Below are 20223 nucleotides of genomic sequence, written 5' to 3' on the forward strand. Positions count from 1 at the left end.
AAAAGAAAATAGAAAATCAGAAGTCATAAAGGAAAGTCTTGAAAATTTGATGTAAACTAGTGATGGTTTCTGCCCATAAATAAAGTCAAGAGATAAATAACAAACTGAGGAAAACATTTGATACATTAAGGCAAAGAACTTTAATGAGAGATTAACAGCCTGGTAGAAAAATGATAAAAGTAGTTCCGAGATAAAGAAATACAATGACAAATAATCATGAATGATACCCAATCTTACTTATAATAAATCCAAATTAAAACAGTAATGATTAAAAGGGTTACAAAGTTTGATAATAACCAGGCTTCATGAAAGTCTTAGGAAAAACACTCACCAACAGTTTATAGGTACATCCATTGTTTGTTTCATGGAGGGCAGTTTGGCAATGTCTTTCAAATTTTAAGTGCATTTGCTCTTTGATCTAGCAATTATGCATCCAGGAATTTATCTGATGGCTCTTCTCATACATATACATTTGCATGAAGTATCTATTCAAGAGTATGCATTGACAAAATGTCTACAATAAAATAGGTTGGAAAGAATTCAGATCTCTCAGTAGACTATATTTAAGGAGGGTATTTAACAAATAGCTTCCAAATTTTAAAAGTCTATGCCTTTTGACCTAATAATTCCATTTCAAGTAATTTATTCCATACTGTAATCACATAGTAAGTGTACTTGCACAGAGATGTTTGTTGCAGTATTATCTGTAATAAGGTAAAACTGTAAAGTCCCTGAGTAGGAAAAGATTACAGTGCAACCATACAGTGGAATGCTGGGCAGGTTTTAAAGAATTAGTATGTACTGAAAAAAAAGATATCTTGAACAGATTAAATGAAAAAAGGAAGTTGCAAGAGTTCATTTATGTAGAGAAAAAATCATTCGTAGCTAGTTTTAATTATATGTAGGCAGTCTCTGGTAATATAGATAAGAAACTAAACAGTAGTTGCCATCTGAGAGTGGACAAAGTATATTGGTTGGGACTGATTGAACAAACAGAAGAAAATATCAATTAAACACGCTTGAGTAATATGATGTCACAGAATTAAAAACAACTCTTTGAGTTGAAACTATGTCTCAGCCAACTCAAATAGCTAATCTATTGATCACTTACTTTTTACTTTGCTATTATTTCACATGCGTTGTCTCATTTCATTTTCATAACAACCATAAAAAATTAGGAACTGATACTTTTATTACCTACTTAATAAACACTTATCAAATAAAAGTTAACTTGGCCTCAGAAGGGTTAAATAACTTTCCCAGAGTTACTCAGCTTATAAATGAAAAAGCTAGAATTTTTTTAACTGTTTTTTTTGTATAGTATAACATATATATATAAAGCAAGGAAATAAAAAAGGCAATAGTTTTCAAGGTACTTTTCAACAAGTAGTTACAGGACATATCCCAGAGTTTGTCACAGGCTATCATACAGTCCTCTCATACTTTTCCTTCTAGCTGCTCCAGAATATAGGAGGCTAGAGGGCTTAAATATTTTTTTATCACAATCGACTTTTTTTCCTCCTTTTTCTGTGAAAAATAGCATATTTACAAAAAAAGCTATAAATTTCAAAGCACAGCATTGTTGTAGAACAGTTTTCAGAGTTTAACATGGGTTACAATTTCACAATTTTAGGTTTTTACTTCTAGCTGCTCCAAAATACTAGAGACTAAAGAGATATCAATTTAATGATTCAGCATTCATATTCATTTGTTAAATCCTGTCTTCTCTGTATAACTCCACCATCGCCTTTGATCTTTCCGTCCCTCTCTTTAGGGAGTGGCCTGTGGCCATCTAAATTTTTTGTATTGGAAGGGTCTGTCACTAATACAGGGTAGGGAGATGGAGCTATCTGATGTTCTGGAGAGGCTGGGCTAGGTTTCAGAACTTATCTGGACCAGGGACCCATCTATAGGTTATAGATTTCTGGAGAGTTAATCTAGTGCATGGAACCCTTGTGGAATCTTATATATTGCCCTAGATGTTCTTTAGGATTGGCTGGAATGATCCTGGTTGGGGGTTGGCAAGTTATGATAGGTAGCAAAGTCTAAGTGAAGCTTGTGTAAGAGCAACCTGCAGAGTAGCCTCTCGACTCTTATTTGAACTCTCTCTGCCACTGATACTTTATTAGTTACACTTCAATTCCCCCTGTTGGTCAGGATGGAATTGTTGATCCCATGGTGCCAGGTCTGGATTCATCCCTGGGAGTCATGTCCCATGTTGCCAGGGAGACTTTGACCCCTGGATGTCATGTCCCATGTAGGGGGGAGGAAAATGAATTTCACTTGCGGAGTTGGGCCTAGAGAGACTGAGGCCACACCTGAGCAACAAAACAGGTCCTCCAGAAGTAACTCTTAGGCATGCTTATAGATAGTCTAAGCTTTTCTGCTACCTACATAAGCTTCACAGGAGTAAGCCTCCTGATCAGGGGCATGGCCTATTGATTTGGATGTCCCTAAAGTGTGACACAGTATCAGGGGATTCTCTGATGGTAAGGTTTAATAGTTCCATATTTTTCTCACTTCCTCAGAGGACTTTGCCAATACTTTTTGATTATCTGCTTAATATACTCTAGGATGGACCCAGGTATTACAATAATCTAAAAGGACTGCTTTCTTATTCTGGGTTCCCTGTGTTTCAGTTGTTCATATGAGCTATACAGATAAGTTGAATTAAATTATGCACTTTAGAACATTTCAGTTCCAGACCAATTAAACCTTTCTTCCATTGTTCTCAAAGAGTATATGTGGTTCTAAAATAAACACACTATCTTCCTTACCCCTGTGTTCTGAATTACTTTAACCCCAACCTTGATCGGCTTCCTTCTTAAACAGCCTCTCGATATCTAGAAATAATAATCGCCACTCTGAATTTATTGTGTCTGCTCTAAAAACTTAAAATCTAGGCCCGTTTTCTTATCAGCATTTCTAAAGGTGACCATACTGTTGTTCTTTTGTTTCTGTCTTATTTTCCCTCACCAAATGTCCCACATGTTCATTCACATCATTGCATGCCTCACGATTTTGTTCCTTTTTGTAGCAGCGCAACCTTCATTCATAAGTATACACCATCGTCCACCAATCTACTTCTCAGTCAGTGCATCCTTCAGTCACCTGCATTCATCGGGCATCACGTAGAGAGCCCAAAGTCCACAGTCCATTAACATTCTCAATTTTAGATAATTTCATTGTTCTCAAGAGAAAGAAAAATTTATAACATATGCTTGCCAAATAGGAAATCTAACCCTCCTCTTAACTCTTGTCCCTCCCCCCATTATTTACTTCTGCTGTTGCTGTGGTAGTGCTGATGGTTTTCTTTTGAACATAGCTCATAATGTGCAATAGCAGTTTTCCCCCTGTACCCTGGATTTAAACACTCTATACCAGAATCATAATCTTTGGAGTAATTCTTGCAAGAACTAATAGGTATTTCTAGTGTTAATTAGTTGGTCATGAAGGTCTGTACAACCCATTTGAATCTTGTTCATTTCAATATGGTAACATTACTTACAGACCCACTAGCGAACCACCTTCACTCCTATCTATTCCTTTGCATTGGAGTTCAACCTCATTAGCTAATGGTTCACCCATCTCTAGCTTCTATGTAACTCTAAGTCCCCTATATTCTGTATTATAAGCCTCTGATTATACCTTCATGCTGGTTATAAAAGTGGAATCATACAGTATCTATCCTTTTATGTCTGGCTTCGTTCAGCATTATGTCCTCAGGGCTCATCCATCTTGTCAAGTGCTTCAGGACGTCATTTTGTCTTACTGCTGTATAATATTCCATAGTATTTGTTCTAGTTTGCTAGCTGCTGGAATGCACCACACCAGAGACCGATTGGCTTTTAATTAAAGGGGATTTATTTCATTAGTTCTTCAGAGGAAAGGCAGCTAACTTTCAACTGAGATTCTTTCTTACGTGGGAAGACACAGGGTGGTCTCTGCTGGCCTTCTCTCCAGGCCTTTGGGTTACAACAACTTTCCTCAGGGTGATTTCTTTCTGTATCTCAGAAGTCCTGGGCTGAGCTGCAAGTGCTGAGATGAGGTATGCTGAGCTACTTGGGCTGTGCTACGTTGAGCTCTCTCATTTAAGCACCAGCCAATTAAATCAAACATCATTCAGCCGACTGCAGATGTAATGAGCAACAGATGAGGTTCATGTATCATTGGCTCATGTCCACAGCAATAGAACTAGGCACCTTCACCTAGCCAAGTTGACAACCGAATCTAACTACCACAGTATGTATATACCACATTGTGTTGATCCACTCATCTGTTGATGGGCATTTGGTTTGTTTCCATCTTTTGGCGATTGTGAATAATGCTACTATGAACATTGGTGTGCAAATGTCTGTCTGTGTCGTTGCTTTCAGCTCTTTTGGGTATATACAAGTAGGGCTCGGTCATAGGGCAACTTGATATTTAGTTTCCTAAAGAACCGCCAAACAGTCTTCCGTAGTGGTTGCACCATTATACATTCCCACCAGCAGTACATAAATGTCCCAGTTTCTCCACATCCTCTCCAACATTTATAGTTTCCTATTTGTTTAATAGCAGCCTTTCTTGTAGTGGTATCTCATTGCAGTCTTGATCTGCATTTCTCTTATAGCCAGTGAAAATGAGCATCTCTTCATGTACTTTTGAACTGTCTGTATTTGCTCTCCAGAAAACCTATTCATATCTTTAGCCCATTTTATAATTGGGTTGTTTGTTCTTTTGTTGTTTGAGTTGTATGATTTCTTTGTATATACAGGAATCAAACCTTTCTCTAATACATGATTTCCGAATGTTTTCTCCCATTTTGTTGGCTGTCTTTTCACCTTTTTGACGAAGTCTTTTGAAGTGCAGAAGTATTTGATTTTGAGTTCCCATTTATCTATTTTTTCTCTTGTTGCTTGTGCTTTGGGTGTAAAGTTTAGGAAGCTACCTCCGATAACTGTGTCTTGAAGATTAAGCTAGAATTTGAATCCTGATCTCTAGCATTTTTTCCTAACTATATGTAGTTTATAACACAAAACCCTAACCTAATTTAAGAACTGTACTTAAAATATTAGGTTGAACTGTAAAACACTGCTGTTCTAGTTTGCTAGCTGCCGGAATGCAACACACCAGAGACGGATTGGCTTTTAATAAAAGGGGATTTATTTTGTTGGTTCTTCAGAGAAAAGGCAGCTAACTTCCCACTGAGGTTCTTTCTTATGTGGGAAGGCACAGGATGGTCTCTGCTGGCCTTCTCTCCAGGCCTCTGGGTTCCAGCGACTCCCCCCCACCCCCCGCCGAGGTGATTTCTCTCTGCATCTCCATGGGCTGAGCTGTGAGTGCTGAGAAGAGGTATGCTGAGCTGCTTAGGCTGTGCTATGTTGCGCTCTCTCATTTAAGCACCAGCCAGTTAAGTCAAATGTCATTCATTTCAGCAGGCACGCCTCCTCGCGGACTGCAGATGTAATTAGCAACAAATGAGTACTATTGGCTCATGTCTGCAGCAACAAAACTAGATGCCTTCACCTGACCAAGTTGACAACTGAATCTACCGCAACTGCTAATTGACCATTTTTAACCTATAAAATAGCAATTTTATTAAGATTCAATCTAAGTAAAACATTGTTATCTATGTAACTTTCTCACTTCTTGTTCCAGTGATTGCAGTGATAGCAGCAACCCTTTTCCCACTTTGGCCAGCAGAAATGAGAGTAGGTGTTTATTACCTCAGTGTTGGCGCAGGCTGTTTTGTAGCCAGCATTCTCCTCCTTGCTGTTGGTAAGTATTGTTATTGGTAAAGTTGACCTCAGAAAGGTAGGTATTGAGCAGTTTGGAATTTCTAAATTCAGATTGTAATCTGAAACTTCAGTGAAACTTGATAGCAAAATTATTGTAGGTAAATCAAGAAGTTATGCTTAGTATGGAGGCCTACTGTTTTGATCAAATTCCAAAACTGACCTATACTGAAGGCGTACATGAGCTTGATTCTGTTTGACCAAATCTGAGGGAAAAGGATCTGATTTATACTAATCTAATGCATATAGATGTACTTCAGAATTTTCATTTATGATGAGGACTTAAAAACTGGCTGTGTTGCTTTTATAGAAGTTCTCACTTTAGGCAACCCTGAATATTTTTTACAGTGATTGGTTACTTATTAGATATGGTAGTTTTGGTGAAATATTTTTACATTTTGACATCAGGCCAGTAAACTTGTATTAAATACTTAAATGCTATGTATATATGTATTCAAAAATGCTTCTGAACAATTGATTTGCCATTTGGAGTAAAAATCAATAATTTGTGCCCATGTATCAACATAAATTCTAGATTGATTAGGGAGTTAATTGTTTTTTAAAACTCAAACCAGGAAACATAAGTGAATGTTTTCTTACCTTTCTAAAGGATTAATTTCTTTCATAGCTAAAAGACAATGTAAAAAAAAAAACAAAATAAATAAATTTGATGGAGATTATTCTTAAATCATAATTTGAAACATTGTCTTTTCTGTATTCTGCTACCAAAAATTTTAGTATAGTGTACAAGAGCCATTTAGAATATCTCCTTCATTCACGCAAGTTAATTAAAAAAAATTATTAGTGTAAGGGTAATTTTTTGACAAGTAGCATTGTAGCATTGTGTCCTCAAGTTCAGAGTAGGTTGCTCTGCCTAGAATACTGTGATAACCTGCTGAACTAGACAAGATTTAAATGTTAGTTTAATGTGCATATAATTTGCAAATATAAAATTCTTAAATGTTCTCCCAGTTTTTTTTTTTAATTAACAATTATTCCCAGCTACTTGAAGCAATGCTTGAATTATTCAGTTAGAGAAATGTTTCTCCCCACAGCTCGTTGCATCCTGTTTCTCATCATTTGGCTCATAACTGGAGGAAGGCATCACTTTTGGTTCCTGCCGAATCTGACTGCTGACGTGGGCTTCATTGACTCCTTCAGGCCTCTGTACACACATGAATACAAAGGACCAAAAGCAGACTTAAAGAAAGATGAGAAAGCTGAAGCCAAAAAGCAGCAGAAGTCTGACAGTGAGGAAAAATCAGACAGTGAGAAAAAAGAAGATGAGGAGGGAAAAGTAGGACCAGGAAATCATGGAACAGAAGGTTCCGGTGGAGAACGACATTCAGACACAGACAGTGACAGGAGAGAAGATGACCGATCCCAACACAGTAGTGGAAATGGGAATGATTTTGAAATGATCACAAAAGAGGAACTAGAGCAGCAGACAGATGGGGATTGTGAGGAAGAGGAGGAAGAGGAAGAAAATGACGGAGAAAAAAATAAACCTCATGAAAAATCATAAACTGACTATAATTCTGGGACTGAGTAAGTGCAAGAGGTTGGATTTTCTATGTTGGCCAATCATCAAAATGTACATGGCATTTGTAGCATTCTTTAAATCCATTTGCTGAAATGTATTTGACAACAAATTAATCAGTCCTTCATTTAATAGACTAATATTATTGGAATAGTCTAAAGCCATTAGCACTTAAATTATATCCATTGATGATAATTTTACAGTAAATAGATTTTATTCCTTTTGATAGTTATCAAAAATGTACTTTTCCACGGTGACAGTTAGATTAGTGGCATTTTTGATAGTTATATGGCTTTTTACTGTTAGACTCATCAGAATAACTTTAAAAGGGATTAAAAGAGAAAGACCAATATTTCAGATTATGCAGTTATGTAGCCATTTCAGTTTCTTTAAAATGAAATGCTTAAACTTACTATTCTTTTGATAGTTAAGCTTTTCTTTTTATTTTTATAAAATTATACCAGGACATTTATTTTTTAAGATTCTAAGTTAATGGGGTTCAGAAGCATTTTTGTGAAAATGTGTCAGCTAGTAATAATGCAGCAACACTTTTAGTTTAGCTACAAATTCTCCTTTTCCAACTTAGGAAATCCAAACTGGTTTGTACGTCTGATTCATAGAAAGATGTTCATCTCCAACAGAGAAAGCAAATGGCATTGGTTGGAAGGTGATGCCTCTTCTCATTCCTCCCTATTTCCTTTACGTAACATAAAATGTATTCTGTACATAATTTACAAATAAAACATTTTATTTTAATTGTTACTTATTATTTAGACGTTTTCTCAACACTTAAATTTGTAAAATTAAGACCATATAAGGGTGTGTTTTTAGAGAAATGCAAGTTTCAGTAACCCACAGAACATCTGTGATTGATCTTTCTACAGCAGCTTCAGTTTTGTGCCAATATTCCATATAGTTGGGTATGAGTAAAAACTGATCCTTATCAAATAAAAGCAGACTTACTGTAGCTGTTTGTACGCCTTAACGTTCATCTTGATTTATTTTAAATCTCTACATTGAGAAATGAAGTACTGTATTATCAGACCAGGAGGCACTGCTGTGATAGATAATTTACTGTCGTACAATACCAATTTAAAATAAAGAACATAAAAGAAAAATTAAGAGAACCATTGGACCTTGCTTTGAACTAGTTGTGCAGTTTGATTTTATGCCTTGCATACTTTAGTTACAAGGCGGTTTGAAAAATTTTGTTTTTACTTATGAGAATTTAAAAATCATTCCTTGGAATTAATATTCTTATGAACTGATAATAATGAATATAAAATTTTCTTCCTTCCTTCACAGTGAAAACATGTTGCTTTGTAGTTGAAATAGGTGGTATATATAAGTCTTTATTTTTCTTCAGGCAGTTTCCCACTAATTGTTTTGACTAAAGATGTTAAATTTTTCTAGTTGTGGGGAAAAAGTACATTTTCTGTATATTGACAAATGTTTTGTTAAATGTGGCTTGTTTATTTCTTTATAGTATTTCTTGTAAGTGGACAGAAATGTGGCTATTTAATGTTAGTACAGTCTGTCAAGGCTACAATCAGTCATTTTAAGAATTTCCCTTTACCAAATGTCTTGATTTAAGTGCCTGGGTATTTTCCCCTCATTTGCAGAGCTCAGCTGCTTGTTTCCAGGGTAAGGATACATATAATTATAGCTTCTGAGCTTCTTAATTATCAGTCACATTAAAACCTATTCTGGGATGTAAAAATGGTAACAAAAGTATTTTTCAAAAATAAAAATTGCTTAATTAATCTCTACTATTATGATAATACCCAGGCACTTAATATTTTTCCTACAGCTTTTAATGTGTTCTGTATCTAGTCTTCAAAAACTATTTGGAGCATGGTAACCAGGAAAGAGAGCTTATTATTGATGTTTGTGGATTTTTACAGAATGTTGGTACAAATTTTTATAAATATTTGGTAATCCTTTTGGGGGGAAATGTTATTTCTTATTATGGTTAGAAAGTAGGAGTTAGAAATTTAAACTTAGTGAAGAGTGTGTACTTTAAACAAATATATGAAAATCAAAAGGCTACCATCTATACAGCGAATAGATGGTTATCCTGGTTCACTAACATTAAATATTCTTGTGTCCAGAACATGGAGAATTGTTTATATTAGTGGAATGGTGATGTGTTTTTTTGTTTTGTTTTGTTTTTAAATAAAAGAGCTTCAGGTTTACTGTGCTGCAGTAAGAAGCCTGAAACTTTTGGAAAATTTAGGATTTACTATAGAGAAGGTATAATTTGGCTTACTAAGCAAAATTAAATTTAAACAGAGGCTGAGTCCAGATATTAAAAATAATGCACATGACTCTGTTCTTGAAATTGTACTAAACAGATATGTTTTTTTCCCTTTTCCTGCCACTGAATTTTTACTTTTATTTTCAAATTTCAAGGCTTTTGTTAACAACTTTATTTAATTGAAAGAATTCAGATTTAGTAGAATATTTCTCAGAAAGTAATAAATTTGAATAGAATTACATTGGAATTGTGCAGTGGCATAATGGATTTGGTGTTTTCTTTCTGATTTTACATTGTGAGTACTAATTAACTGGTGATTATAGAAAAAAACATCTTGTGTCTTTTAGAAATTTTGAACTTTCCTTTTTCAATCTCTATTAGGAACTGGAAAACAGCAAGTACTTAATTTATATTACAACACTGTCATGTTGTATCTACCTGATCCATAAAATAGAATTTCCAAATGATGCTCCAGTATTTAAGTAACATTTTAAACATCTACACTGCCTGTCTGAAAATAAATACTTAGTTCCTAATTGTGTATGCTAGATAATTTGCTTTTACTTTGTTTTGGCAGTATTTCAGCTCTTTGTTCATTCATTCGGTAATACTGAGCACTTAACATGTGCTTGGTGGCTTGGAGATATGTGCCCAGATACACATGTTCGTAAACATAATCCATTCCTCTGGTATGGACCCTTGTAAATAGGACATTTTTTATGAGTTTACTTCAGATAAGATGTGGCCCGGGATGGGTCTCAAGCCTGTTAACTGAAGGCCTTAAGGGAAGGTCAGAAAGAGAAAAGGCACAGGGAGCAGCCAGAAGCTGAAAATCAATGGACCACCAGCAATTAGCCACAGAACACCAGTCTTCGGAATGAAAATACCACCCTTGATTTGGACTTCTCTTAGCCTCAAAACCGTGAGTCAATAAATTCACATTGTTTAATTAAGCCAACCCATTGCCTGGTATTTGCTTTAGCAACAAGGAAACTGAAACATTTTACTTTTAAAATTGCTGAGATTTTACTAAGCCCAGCCTAAATAAACAGTTCTACCCTTTTAGAGTGTCAAATAGTGTGAAAAATGCTATGGTAGAAATTGACCATATGTGCTAAATATCTCTCATTTACCCTTCCAGTTCTACTCTCCATTCTGCTCTTTTCCTTACAAGACTGACCTGAATGGACCACAGCATTAGGTTCCTGCCTCCTGGCTTCTGAGTGGATGTGGCCAAGGATACCTGGCCAGAAATGTGGGAACAGTCAGGGTATTTATACTCTTGGCTTTCTTCCAGAGAGGTTGCCTTAGCAACCCAAAGTCACCACTTTTCCCAAATTTCCCTTTACTTACCCCTCTTTCAGATTACCACACCTTCCACTTTTTGCTTCTGGCCAAGGGGCATTGTCTTCTCTGCTGCTACTAGCTTTGAGTTTCTGAAGCTATGTGCTTCCTTTTGTGGTTTATTTACACCTACACCTTTGTATGGTGTCTCCTCAAAATAATTTAAGAACCCAGATTGATGACCAAGGAGAAATTCCTGGAAAACAAGAATTTCAGTGAGGACCTTACCCCTTTGATAGTTCTTGTCACCAAATATTATAAAGGATCCCACAACCTTAGCATGTCCTAAGAGTTTTGATAACCAAAATCCTGTTCTGGTGGATATATATCCACTATACAAGATGAATTTAAATTTGTTTTCTTTGGCAAGCTCTTAACCAGTGTCTGCAGCATTAATTGTGAGTTTTTGAGTAGGTCTAAATACATTTGCTCCACTTCTCCAACCTACCCCAACAGCACTTTGAAGTTTTAATTACATGGCTTTTCTATCTGGATAAAATTTTCAACCTGAGAGAGGACATCTTTTAGGTTTGTAGTTAGAGCTCATGGCCACTTCAGTAGTACAAATTTAGCAAGTTGCGTGTGTTGTTTGAAGCTTATATTTAATATAGTTTATATCTTACTCCTATAAAAATCCAGAATTTCTTGCAGCAACTTTATAAATGGAGGAAGAGGAGAGGAATCTTATGCATACTGAGGTTTACCTTTCAGTCATTCAACAAACATTTGTGAGTTGATTACTATATGTCAGTCATTGTGCAATCACTAAACTCAGGGGGAGCTACAGTTCAGTGGGGGGAAAGACAAGTAATAGTACAAACAGTTACAGAGCGTTAAGTGTGATGTCAAGGGTATGTATGATGTTTTTGTAGGATTACAAAAATGAAGCCTAGATTCAGAGGGTCAGGAAAGGGGTATTATAGAAGTATCTGGAACAAGAGAGATCTTAGCATTAGCCAGGCAAAGAATAAAGGAAGGCTATTCTTAGTCAGTGGAGTTAGATGTACAAAGTAAGAGACGATAGAGTGAAAAAAACATAGCATTTTTGGAGCTGAAAATAGTTCGGGTACAGCTATTCAGCTATATATTCAGAATACAAGTATATGCAGGTACAGTATGGAGAGTGAGATACAGGAGGCAGGTCATTGTTTACTAGAATCCTTTTCTTTGAGAAACACCACTTCCCCTTCTGTAATAATTTTCATTCCGTGGTAGGGAGACTGGCCCCAAGAAGAGCACATGAGCAAGTCCTGGCCGATCAAAGTCCTCTCACTTTTTTAGGGATCTAGAGTTCTAAGGATAGGTGGGTGTGAGGTGCTAATGGTTATGTTTCCTCCACATGAACAGAACCTGCCTACAAATCAAACCAATAGGAAGAAAGCAGAGCCAAGGGGGTGGACCAGAAAAGAAAAGGCCTTCCTGCCATTATTAAGCTCTTATATGTAACCCTGCCTAAAGCTACCCCTGGATTTTTTAGTTACATGAGTCAGCAAATTGCTTATATTTGCTTAAGTTATCTTGAGTTAGGTTTCTGTCACTTGTGATGAAAGATGACTGACTTTGCCCACACTAGTAAATGTAAACAGTGGCACTGAAGTACTTATGGATGATATTGAAATAAAGCAGGAAAGTGACAATCAAATTTACATCTTTAGATCATACTAGCTATGTGAAATGAGTTGGCAAGTGGCATATGTAGAGGAAGCAAGAGTATTTGTGGCTATGGGAATAATTATCAAATTTTTCTGAATATTTCTAATAGTTCTTTGATTTATACTTTCTAACCACAGCTCCACTCTTGTTTGTAAAGTAACTAAAATTTTTCCTTGTTACAGATAATTATTAGAAGCAAAAATAAGAAAATGACGCTTACGTTCTGGTTAGGGTGTGATGGTTAATTTCATGTGTTAACTTGGCTAGGTTATGGTGTCCAATTGTTGGGTCAAACACTGACCTGCTTGCTCCTGTGATAGTATTTCACACGTGGGATTTGCATCTGCAATAAGTTGATTGCATTAACAAAGGAAATTGCCCTTGCAATGTGGTATTTCCTCATCTTATCAGTTGTAAGTCTTAAAAGCCACAGCTGAGGATTTCAGAGGTCAGAATTAAAATTTCTGCCTCGACTTTAACATTGCCTCTTGCTGGAATTTCTAGAAAGCCAGCTTCCCCTGGGGAATTTAAATTAAGGACTCAACATCACTTTTATCAGTTTCTACTTATGGCCCGTTCTACAGAGTTGAGGCTTGCCAGGCCCAGACATGTGAGCCAATTCCTATTAATAAATCTGTTGGTTCTGTTTCTCTGGAGTATCCTAAATAATACAAGCCCCAAACCTATCTTCCAGAGACAACCACTGTTAAAACATGTTTCTGAACTCGTTTGTTAACAGAGGTGGGAATTGGATTTAAATAAATGGAGTCATACCATTTGTACTTTGCGCTTAGAATATGCAGAAATTGATGATCTAGAAAAATAACGTGTTGTGAAATCAGACATCATTTTCACAGCTTAAAATTTCGTATTTCTGCCCAACTTCAAGCTTTGAATTGAGAATTCATGTTCTCATAGACTAAATATATGCTAAATGCATGTTACAGACCAAGTATTTATATTATGTGTTCGATATATTCACATAAGGTTAACTTTTCAATATCTTCAAATAGAATCAGTGGCACTTTGCCCTGCAAAGAAAAAGTAAAGCTCAGTAATAAGCAAATTAATCTACAACTGAGGACAAGAGCCACGAAGTATGTAGAAACAGATCTGCATTTATCTTATCTCTGTAAGACCAAAACTTTGCTTGTAGCTGAACACCATAGAAGTATTTTACAATATAAATGTGCTAGGCACAGAGTAAAATTTAAATAGCAATAGAATGCAAAAATACTAAGGCTGTCACCAAATAGTACTTGATTATGCCTCAAGTGAGTGGTATAAACAATATCCTGTGAGTTAAAATGGTCACAATAAGTTACATGAAGTGTATAAATGTACCCTGGAAAAAGAAAGACTTGCTTGGCAAGAGGGAGAGTAAGAACATGTGCAAAGGTCTGTAATCACTAATATTTCCTTTTGTTCTCTCGGTTCCTCACACACATTTGGGGCATACATCTTCCATAAGAAATCACTCACAGTATGTCTCACCCTACTCTGAGACAGGGAGAATATGAGGACACTGGAAGAAAAGAGGATACAGAGACTAGAATGCCTCTGAACCAGGCCTTAAATCGCCAATGATCAACAAGATTATTTGGATTCACAGATTATACTCAGAGTTATTCTCCAAGTCTACTAGTGTAAATAGCTATTGGGTGCAATACAAAAAACAAGGATGGTAAATGGTGTCAACATCCCTGCTCTCTAGTCACAAATCCGCTGCAAGGTTTACAAAACCGAAATCCTTATTATTAACTTTTTTTGTCATTACCCTTCAATAAAAGAATCCCTCAAGGTTTTCATCTCTTTTCTAATTCTTGAATTCCCATACACATTCTGCTATTTCACTTTCTATCCCACCCTCAGCTTAGTCTTTCCAGAGCCCTGATTGCAAATTTTATTTCTTAATAATAAACATCTGCAAGGAATATGAAGCTATCTAGTGCTTCCCTTAGCCTCCAACAAAAGTTATTTTTAAAATAATAGTATTGGAGGAGATCATGGGATGCCACGCCGCAAGTATACACAGATAATTTCTTCTGTAGCAGGGAAACCAACTTCTGGGAAATAAGCTCAAGTTTTCAGCTCTGTTGCCAGTTAATATTCTTTATTCTCCCTTCTATAGATTGAGAGAAGTACAACGGTCAGTAGAGCAGGAGTGCTGTTTAGAATCCCAGTATAGACCCTGGACTGCGTTTTCAGGAGGTAGTTAAATTTTTCTGCAACCATTAAAGAGGACCATCTGAAGCATCTTGAAACAGAAAGACCTGATCCACCATCCCTTCCTTTACTTGGCCAACATTTATCGAGCCCTTCCTATGTACCATACAATGAGACTACAAGAATAAGGAACCTATACTCCCTATGCCCAACAGCTCACAGCCCAGGGAAGGAAAGAGCAAGCAACGTAAACATGAGGCAGGAGATCTTTCTATCCTAAGAGGTATCATCTCTGTCATCTAAAAGTTTAGCCTAGCAGGAGTTAAGACAAGTACAAAACAGAACATAAGATAAAAATGCAAATAAAGCACTGTAAGGCTTTGAGAAAGGTACTTGAAGGAAGAAATTGGAGAGGCAAAAGAAGACTGATGAGATGGCATTGCCCAACAAGCAAGGATTCTACAGCCATCATCACCCCTTATTCTCCATGTGTCCTTTATGTTGTTGACAGATGCTTTTCATAACTTGGAGTGTTACCCTGTAGGAGTCTGCAAATCAAAAGTTTAGAAGTAACCCCTAACTGTTGGAGTGGAAAGGATCAGAACAAAAGATAGCCTTTGGGCCTCTTTGGTTTAAAGCCTTCCAGCACAGAACATTAAGATCTGTGATGATATCAGATCAATAAACCATTCATCTCTTAATATGTCTTGTGCTTATTAGCTTTATTTAAACCTGCTTAAAATAAAATTCATCAGGATACTCATTTTATTTTCCCTACCCCCACATTACAAAGGAATCAGCAAGACATCTTTCCATGCTGCTGAGAACAATCCCGTTTCCTTCCTAGTGGTTGTCTTTTCTTAATACAACATGTAATTATGGGGATGTTTTTCTAAATTTCGAACAGATCTGTGCTATAAAGCTAAGCCCCTTCTGTAGCAACAGTAAGGTTGCCTGTGCAAACACAGCAGCCAGTGTTTGCTTTAATATTGTATGTGACCAACTTCTGTTCCCTTTTAATGTTCTGCTGCAAGTACAGCTTAATTGGATAATTAGAAATATATGTAGTGCTGATTTGTTTCATTAAGACATATACAGAACTTCAAAGTTAAGAATATAAAACACCTAATTGATTTTTGTCCTCTACCACAGTCTATTTTAGGGCATGACACAAGTCCAGCTAATTTTTTAAAATCAAATTTTAAGGAAAGTGCAACATATTAAAAAGTTCACAAATTATAAGTGTTTGGCTCATGAACTATCACAAAGTGCCTAAAAGTAGAGCACCAGTACCTAGAAGCTTCTATGACCTCCCCACCCCAGTCACTTGACCTCTCTCCTACCCACTATCCTCTCTTGTCACACCACAGATTAACTCTGCCTGATTTTGTGTAAATGAATCATACTATGTACTCTTTTGTGTCTGACTTCTTTCATCACTGAGAGATCCTGTATTGTGTGTAGCAGCAGTTCATTTTGTTTGTACAGGTGATTAATTACAGAGAGAACTACACAAATGAGCTTGAGGTGTACCACAGATTTTACTCCATTTCCTTATCTCAGTCTAACAATGGATGAACAGAGCTGCCAATGTCTGCTGAAGCCATATTCCTCTTTAGAAGAGTAAATTCCAGAGAACTCTTCTAATAATTGTACCTCAATCCTTGTTAAGAATTTTTCTGTTCCTTCACTGAATTCAGCTATTAGCACCTCCTATGTGTAAATCTCCTGTGCTCAGTACTGTAGGGAAAACAATCCTAGTCTTCAAGGAGTTCACATTATAAAGGAAAGATAAGACCATTATGCATATAAATATAATTCAAGGGATCTGATAAAAGATGATAAGAGATATACAAGGGACTTTGAGAATTTTGAAGTTGGAGGAAATCACCCATTGAGGAACTACAAAAAAAGCTTCAAAATGGTATTTTAGCCTTGGTGGACTTGTGGGATCAACAGGATGGGGTTTCTGGAAGTATTGAAGGCCAAGGCTATATCATGAATCCAAAAAACAAAAACAGAAGAAGAGGGCATTTTGTGGAAATAATAAGTGTCCTGAGTTGTCTTATTCATGTATCAATAATCAAGTCTAGAAAGCCAGAAAGGAATCATTGCAAAAGACCTTAAATGTCAGAGTAAGGAAGGAGTTATTCCAGTGGCTCCTTCCACTGGTTTCTACCCTTCAGCCCACAAATGTGCTCAAATCTCCCTTTTCCAACAACTAACTTTTGTCTACCTTGCTTCTCTCTCGTGTATTTCTCCCTCCCTTCACTCCTTGTCCTTTTTAAGGATTTTTATTCTCCACTTTGAATTAGCCCATATGAGTGGGTTTCTGTACCCACCATTCTTTTGTACTTCAGCTGAAATCTCTGAACATCTTGGGTACAAAGAATTGACCTAACTCTGGATAGAGGAAGCAGAAATAGGACTTATGGAGAAGGATGTCAGTTAATTCCCAAGACTGAAGGGAAGCCAGGGAAAGGCTTAGAGAACAGGAAGGAACCAAGAACTAACTAGCAGACTAGGATCTAGCCACCAGAACAGGTTACTAAGCCCTTTACTTCTTTTGACTCTCCCACCACACCTCTGCCAAGATTGATCTCACTGCTCCAAGTCTTTCCATCACTCTTTTAAAAAATCAAAGTCCTGTATGGAAGTGTTCTTCTGGTTGAGCTTGGGTCGCAGGTCTGGCCTTAATTTAGGGGTCCAGGAAGAGGAACTATTTGCCTGTCTCAGCATTTTAGAGAGAGACAGAGTTCCACGGACGTGTTTGGATGAGTACAACCTTTCCCAACTGCCAGAACAAATGGCCTCTTTCTAGCCTTCATCCCACTTTATTTCTGCATCATTCATCTCCATTTAATCCTCACTCAGACCTTCTTAAATATCCCTCTTCTTTTAACATACAGGACAGGGCTTTTCTTCCTGAGTTTTCTCTACTTATGGCCACTCCTGTTTGTCTCTTAAATATTGGGGCACCCAGAATCCCCTCTTTGGTCCACTCTCATTTATATACTCTCTCAGGTAATTATATTCATTTCCTTGACTCCAACTGTGACCCTAAGCCTTTTGTCCCATCCTTGATTCCCATCTTGGGCCTAAATCCAACAGGCACCTCAAAATCAATATATCCAAAGTGGAACTTTACTCCCCATCCTTACAGGTCTGCCCCCTTTACTGATCTCAAGTTACAGTTGACCCACCTAGAAACTCAGTCATCCTCTGTCCTATGAAGAATTAGTCACCAATTTCTATCCATTCTACCTCAAAAATATTTACTTAACTGAAGAATTTTAAAAGTGTCTTGATGCTGCCATTCTACTTCTCAGGTCAAGACCTTATCTCAGGCCTGGAGGCAGAATGAGGGATTGGGAAGGAGGGCAGTTGCAGGAATGATTAAGAAAGGATGCATATATAAGAGAGACAGGACAGAGTCTAGGGTGGTTCCAGGTTTCCAGCCTGAGCAACTGGATAAAACTAAAAGGAAAGAGTGAGACTTTCAAAGAACATTTGGCTTGAAAGGTAGAAAAAAATGGTTGGTTTGGACATGTTATGTTTGAAGTGGTACATCTAGATAGAAATGTCCAACAGGCCATTGATATAAGAATGTGAAGCTTGAGAGATAGGACAGAGTTGGAGCCCCAAATTTTGCTGTCATTTGGTCAGATATCAGCTCATCAGTAAAATCATAAAATTCTATGAGATTAACAACAGGGAGCAAATGCAGAAGAGCAGTGAGCCAATGTTGAGCCCTGGAGACATCAATATTTGAGGACAGGCAGAGTAGAAGGAAAAGCCCCAGGAGGTAGACGATAACCAGGGAACACAGTGTCACAGAAACCAAGAGAGGGAGAGTCCAGGACAAGGCTGGTAATAGTGGAGTCCAGTGTAGCAGGGAGGTCACCGTTGCCATATGGAAGTCAGTGTAGTGCACCTGCAAGAGCAGTTTCGCCGGAGGCTAGGGCAGACCCAGATGGCAGTGAGTTCAAGTGAGTAGCGAGTGCAGTCTTTCAAATACCTAGCTGACAGGGGGAAGAACTAATAGGGAAATAACTGAGAACAGAGTGGGATCAAAAGAGCCCTCTTTTCTCAAGAATGGGAAAGACAAACTTCTTTAGAGGTTGAAAGCATGTACACACATGAGAAAGAGCAAACTTGAGAAACTGAAAACACAGGAGCAGATGCAATAGCTGAACCACAGTCAAAAAAGACAGAAAGGAAATCAGAACTCCTAAGTAGGGACTCATCAGCTTATTTACTTCAGGGATCTTCAATGGCACTTTATTTTTCTTTCTCTTTTTTTGAGTTTCATTTTTTATCATATTCACATGGTTCAAAAATTAAAAATTGTGTAGTGAAAAAATCTCTCTTACCCTTCATCTACCCAGTTTCCCCTCCCACCCCTGCCATAGGTACCCTTCCAGAGTTTCTTTATGCATACACAATAAAGTACACATATTACTCTTATTTTCCCCCTTTCTACCCAAATGCTGTTCATCTATATCTTATATTTTGTTACTTAATTTTCCTTAGAGAATGTTTTGGTATCATTTCATGGATAGCTGCCTTATAGCATCTTTTTAATGCATCAGTTTTGTAATCAATCCCTGAAAAGTGGGTTATACATGTCTTTTCATTCCATCTGGTTGAACTGCCTATCATTTAATACCATAATATTCAGGCATTTCTTTTTTTCTTTTTCCAAGTATAGTAGGTTTGACAACAATTTGATGGAAATATTAACCAGCTTGGGTCTGCTCTATATTGAAAATCAGCTCATTATAAACCTAGTCACTTGTAAGAGAAACAGAATTTAAATCAATATCAAAGATCATTATTCCACAGGGAAAGACAAGAAGACACTATAACATTTCAAAATAAATACCCTGTTGGAGGGTTGAGGTGGAATGAAGAAAGTGTGAAGAAATCAGTCTTTGGGTTAACAGCAGGAAATAAATAGAACTACGAGACTGATAGTGGTCAGAACCTGGGATCTTAGAAGGATTGGATCTCTGATTCAGGGTTAAGCAACTGGAAAATGTTACCATCAGCCAACAGCAAATTGCAGAAGTCCACCTGGTGAGAGCTGAGTAAAAACCAGAGCTGTCAAACATCTGGACTTTTCTCTCACTTCCTAGATTTTTTTTTAAATAAGCAAAAGCATTAGCTACCTCTCCAGAAATGTTTGGATAGGAAAAGACTTATTTGAATTAGATTTTGTGCTTTGAGTAAATTTATAGGATTACAGTTGTAGCTATTGTAAAATAATGGTGTGTAACAATCACACAATTCAATGGTCAGCTGTGGGTTGTCTGAGCTAGGCCAGGCTCAGCTAGGTGGCTTTGCTTCAAGCTCTGGACCTGTCTGCGCTTGACATCCCTCACTCTGGGTTGGACGCAGTCTGCTCCACATGTGTTCATTCTGGGGCCTAGGCAGAAAAGACAGAAACCATGCAGGGTAAGTGGTGGTGACATAAAGTACAAAAG

At 37.1% G+C, this 20223-nt stretch overlaps 1 protein-coding gene and 1 long non-coding RNA gene across 3 annotated transcripts in view; one reads left to right on the forward strand and one right to left on the reverse strand.

The window, feature by feature from the left end:
• Positions 1 to 8073, forward strand: part of SEC62 (SEC62 preprotein translocation factor) — a 35137-nt gene extending 27064 nt beyond the window's left edge. For both annotated transcript variants that reach the window (XM_077160995.1, XM_077160996.1), the window contains exons 7-8: positions 5641 to 5760; positions 6833 to 8073. In XM_077160995.1, coding sequence (XP_077017110.1) covers positions 5641 to 5760; positions 6833 to 7302 — 590 coding nt within the window. In that variant the 3' untranslated portion in view covers positions 7303 to 8073. The remainder of the gene's footprint in view (positions 1 to 5640; positions 5761 to 6832) is intronic.
• An 11837-nt stretch (positions 8074 to 19910) lies between these two features.
• LOC143684234 (uncharacterized) overlaps positions 19911 to 20223 on the reverse strand; it is a 59814-nt gene continuing 59501 nt past the window's right edge. Inside the window, exon 3 of the long non-coding RNA XR_013175927.1 lies at positions 19911 to 20165. This is a non-coding gene — a long non-coding RNA (uncharacterized LOC143684234). The remainder of the gene's footprint in view (positions 20166 to 20223) is intronic.

Source organism: Tamandua tetradactyla, chromosome 5 (assembly GCF_023851605.1).
Source record: "Tamandua tetradactyla isolate mTamTet1 chromosome 5, mTamTet1.pri, whole genome shotgun sequence".
Taxonomy (NCBI): Eukaryota; Metazoa; Chordata; class Mammalia; order Pilosa; family Myrmecophagidae; genus Tamandua; species Tamandua tetradactyla.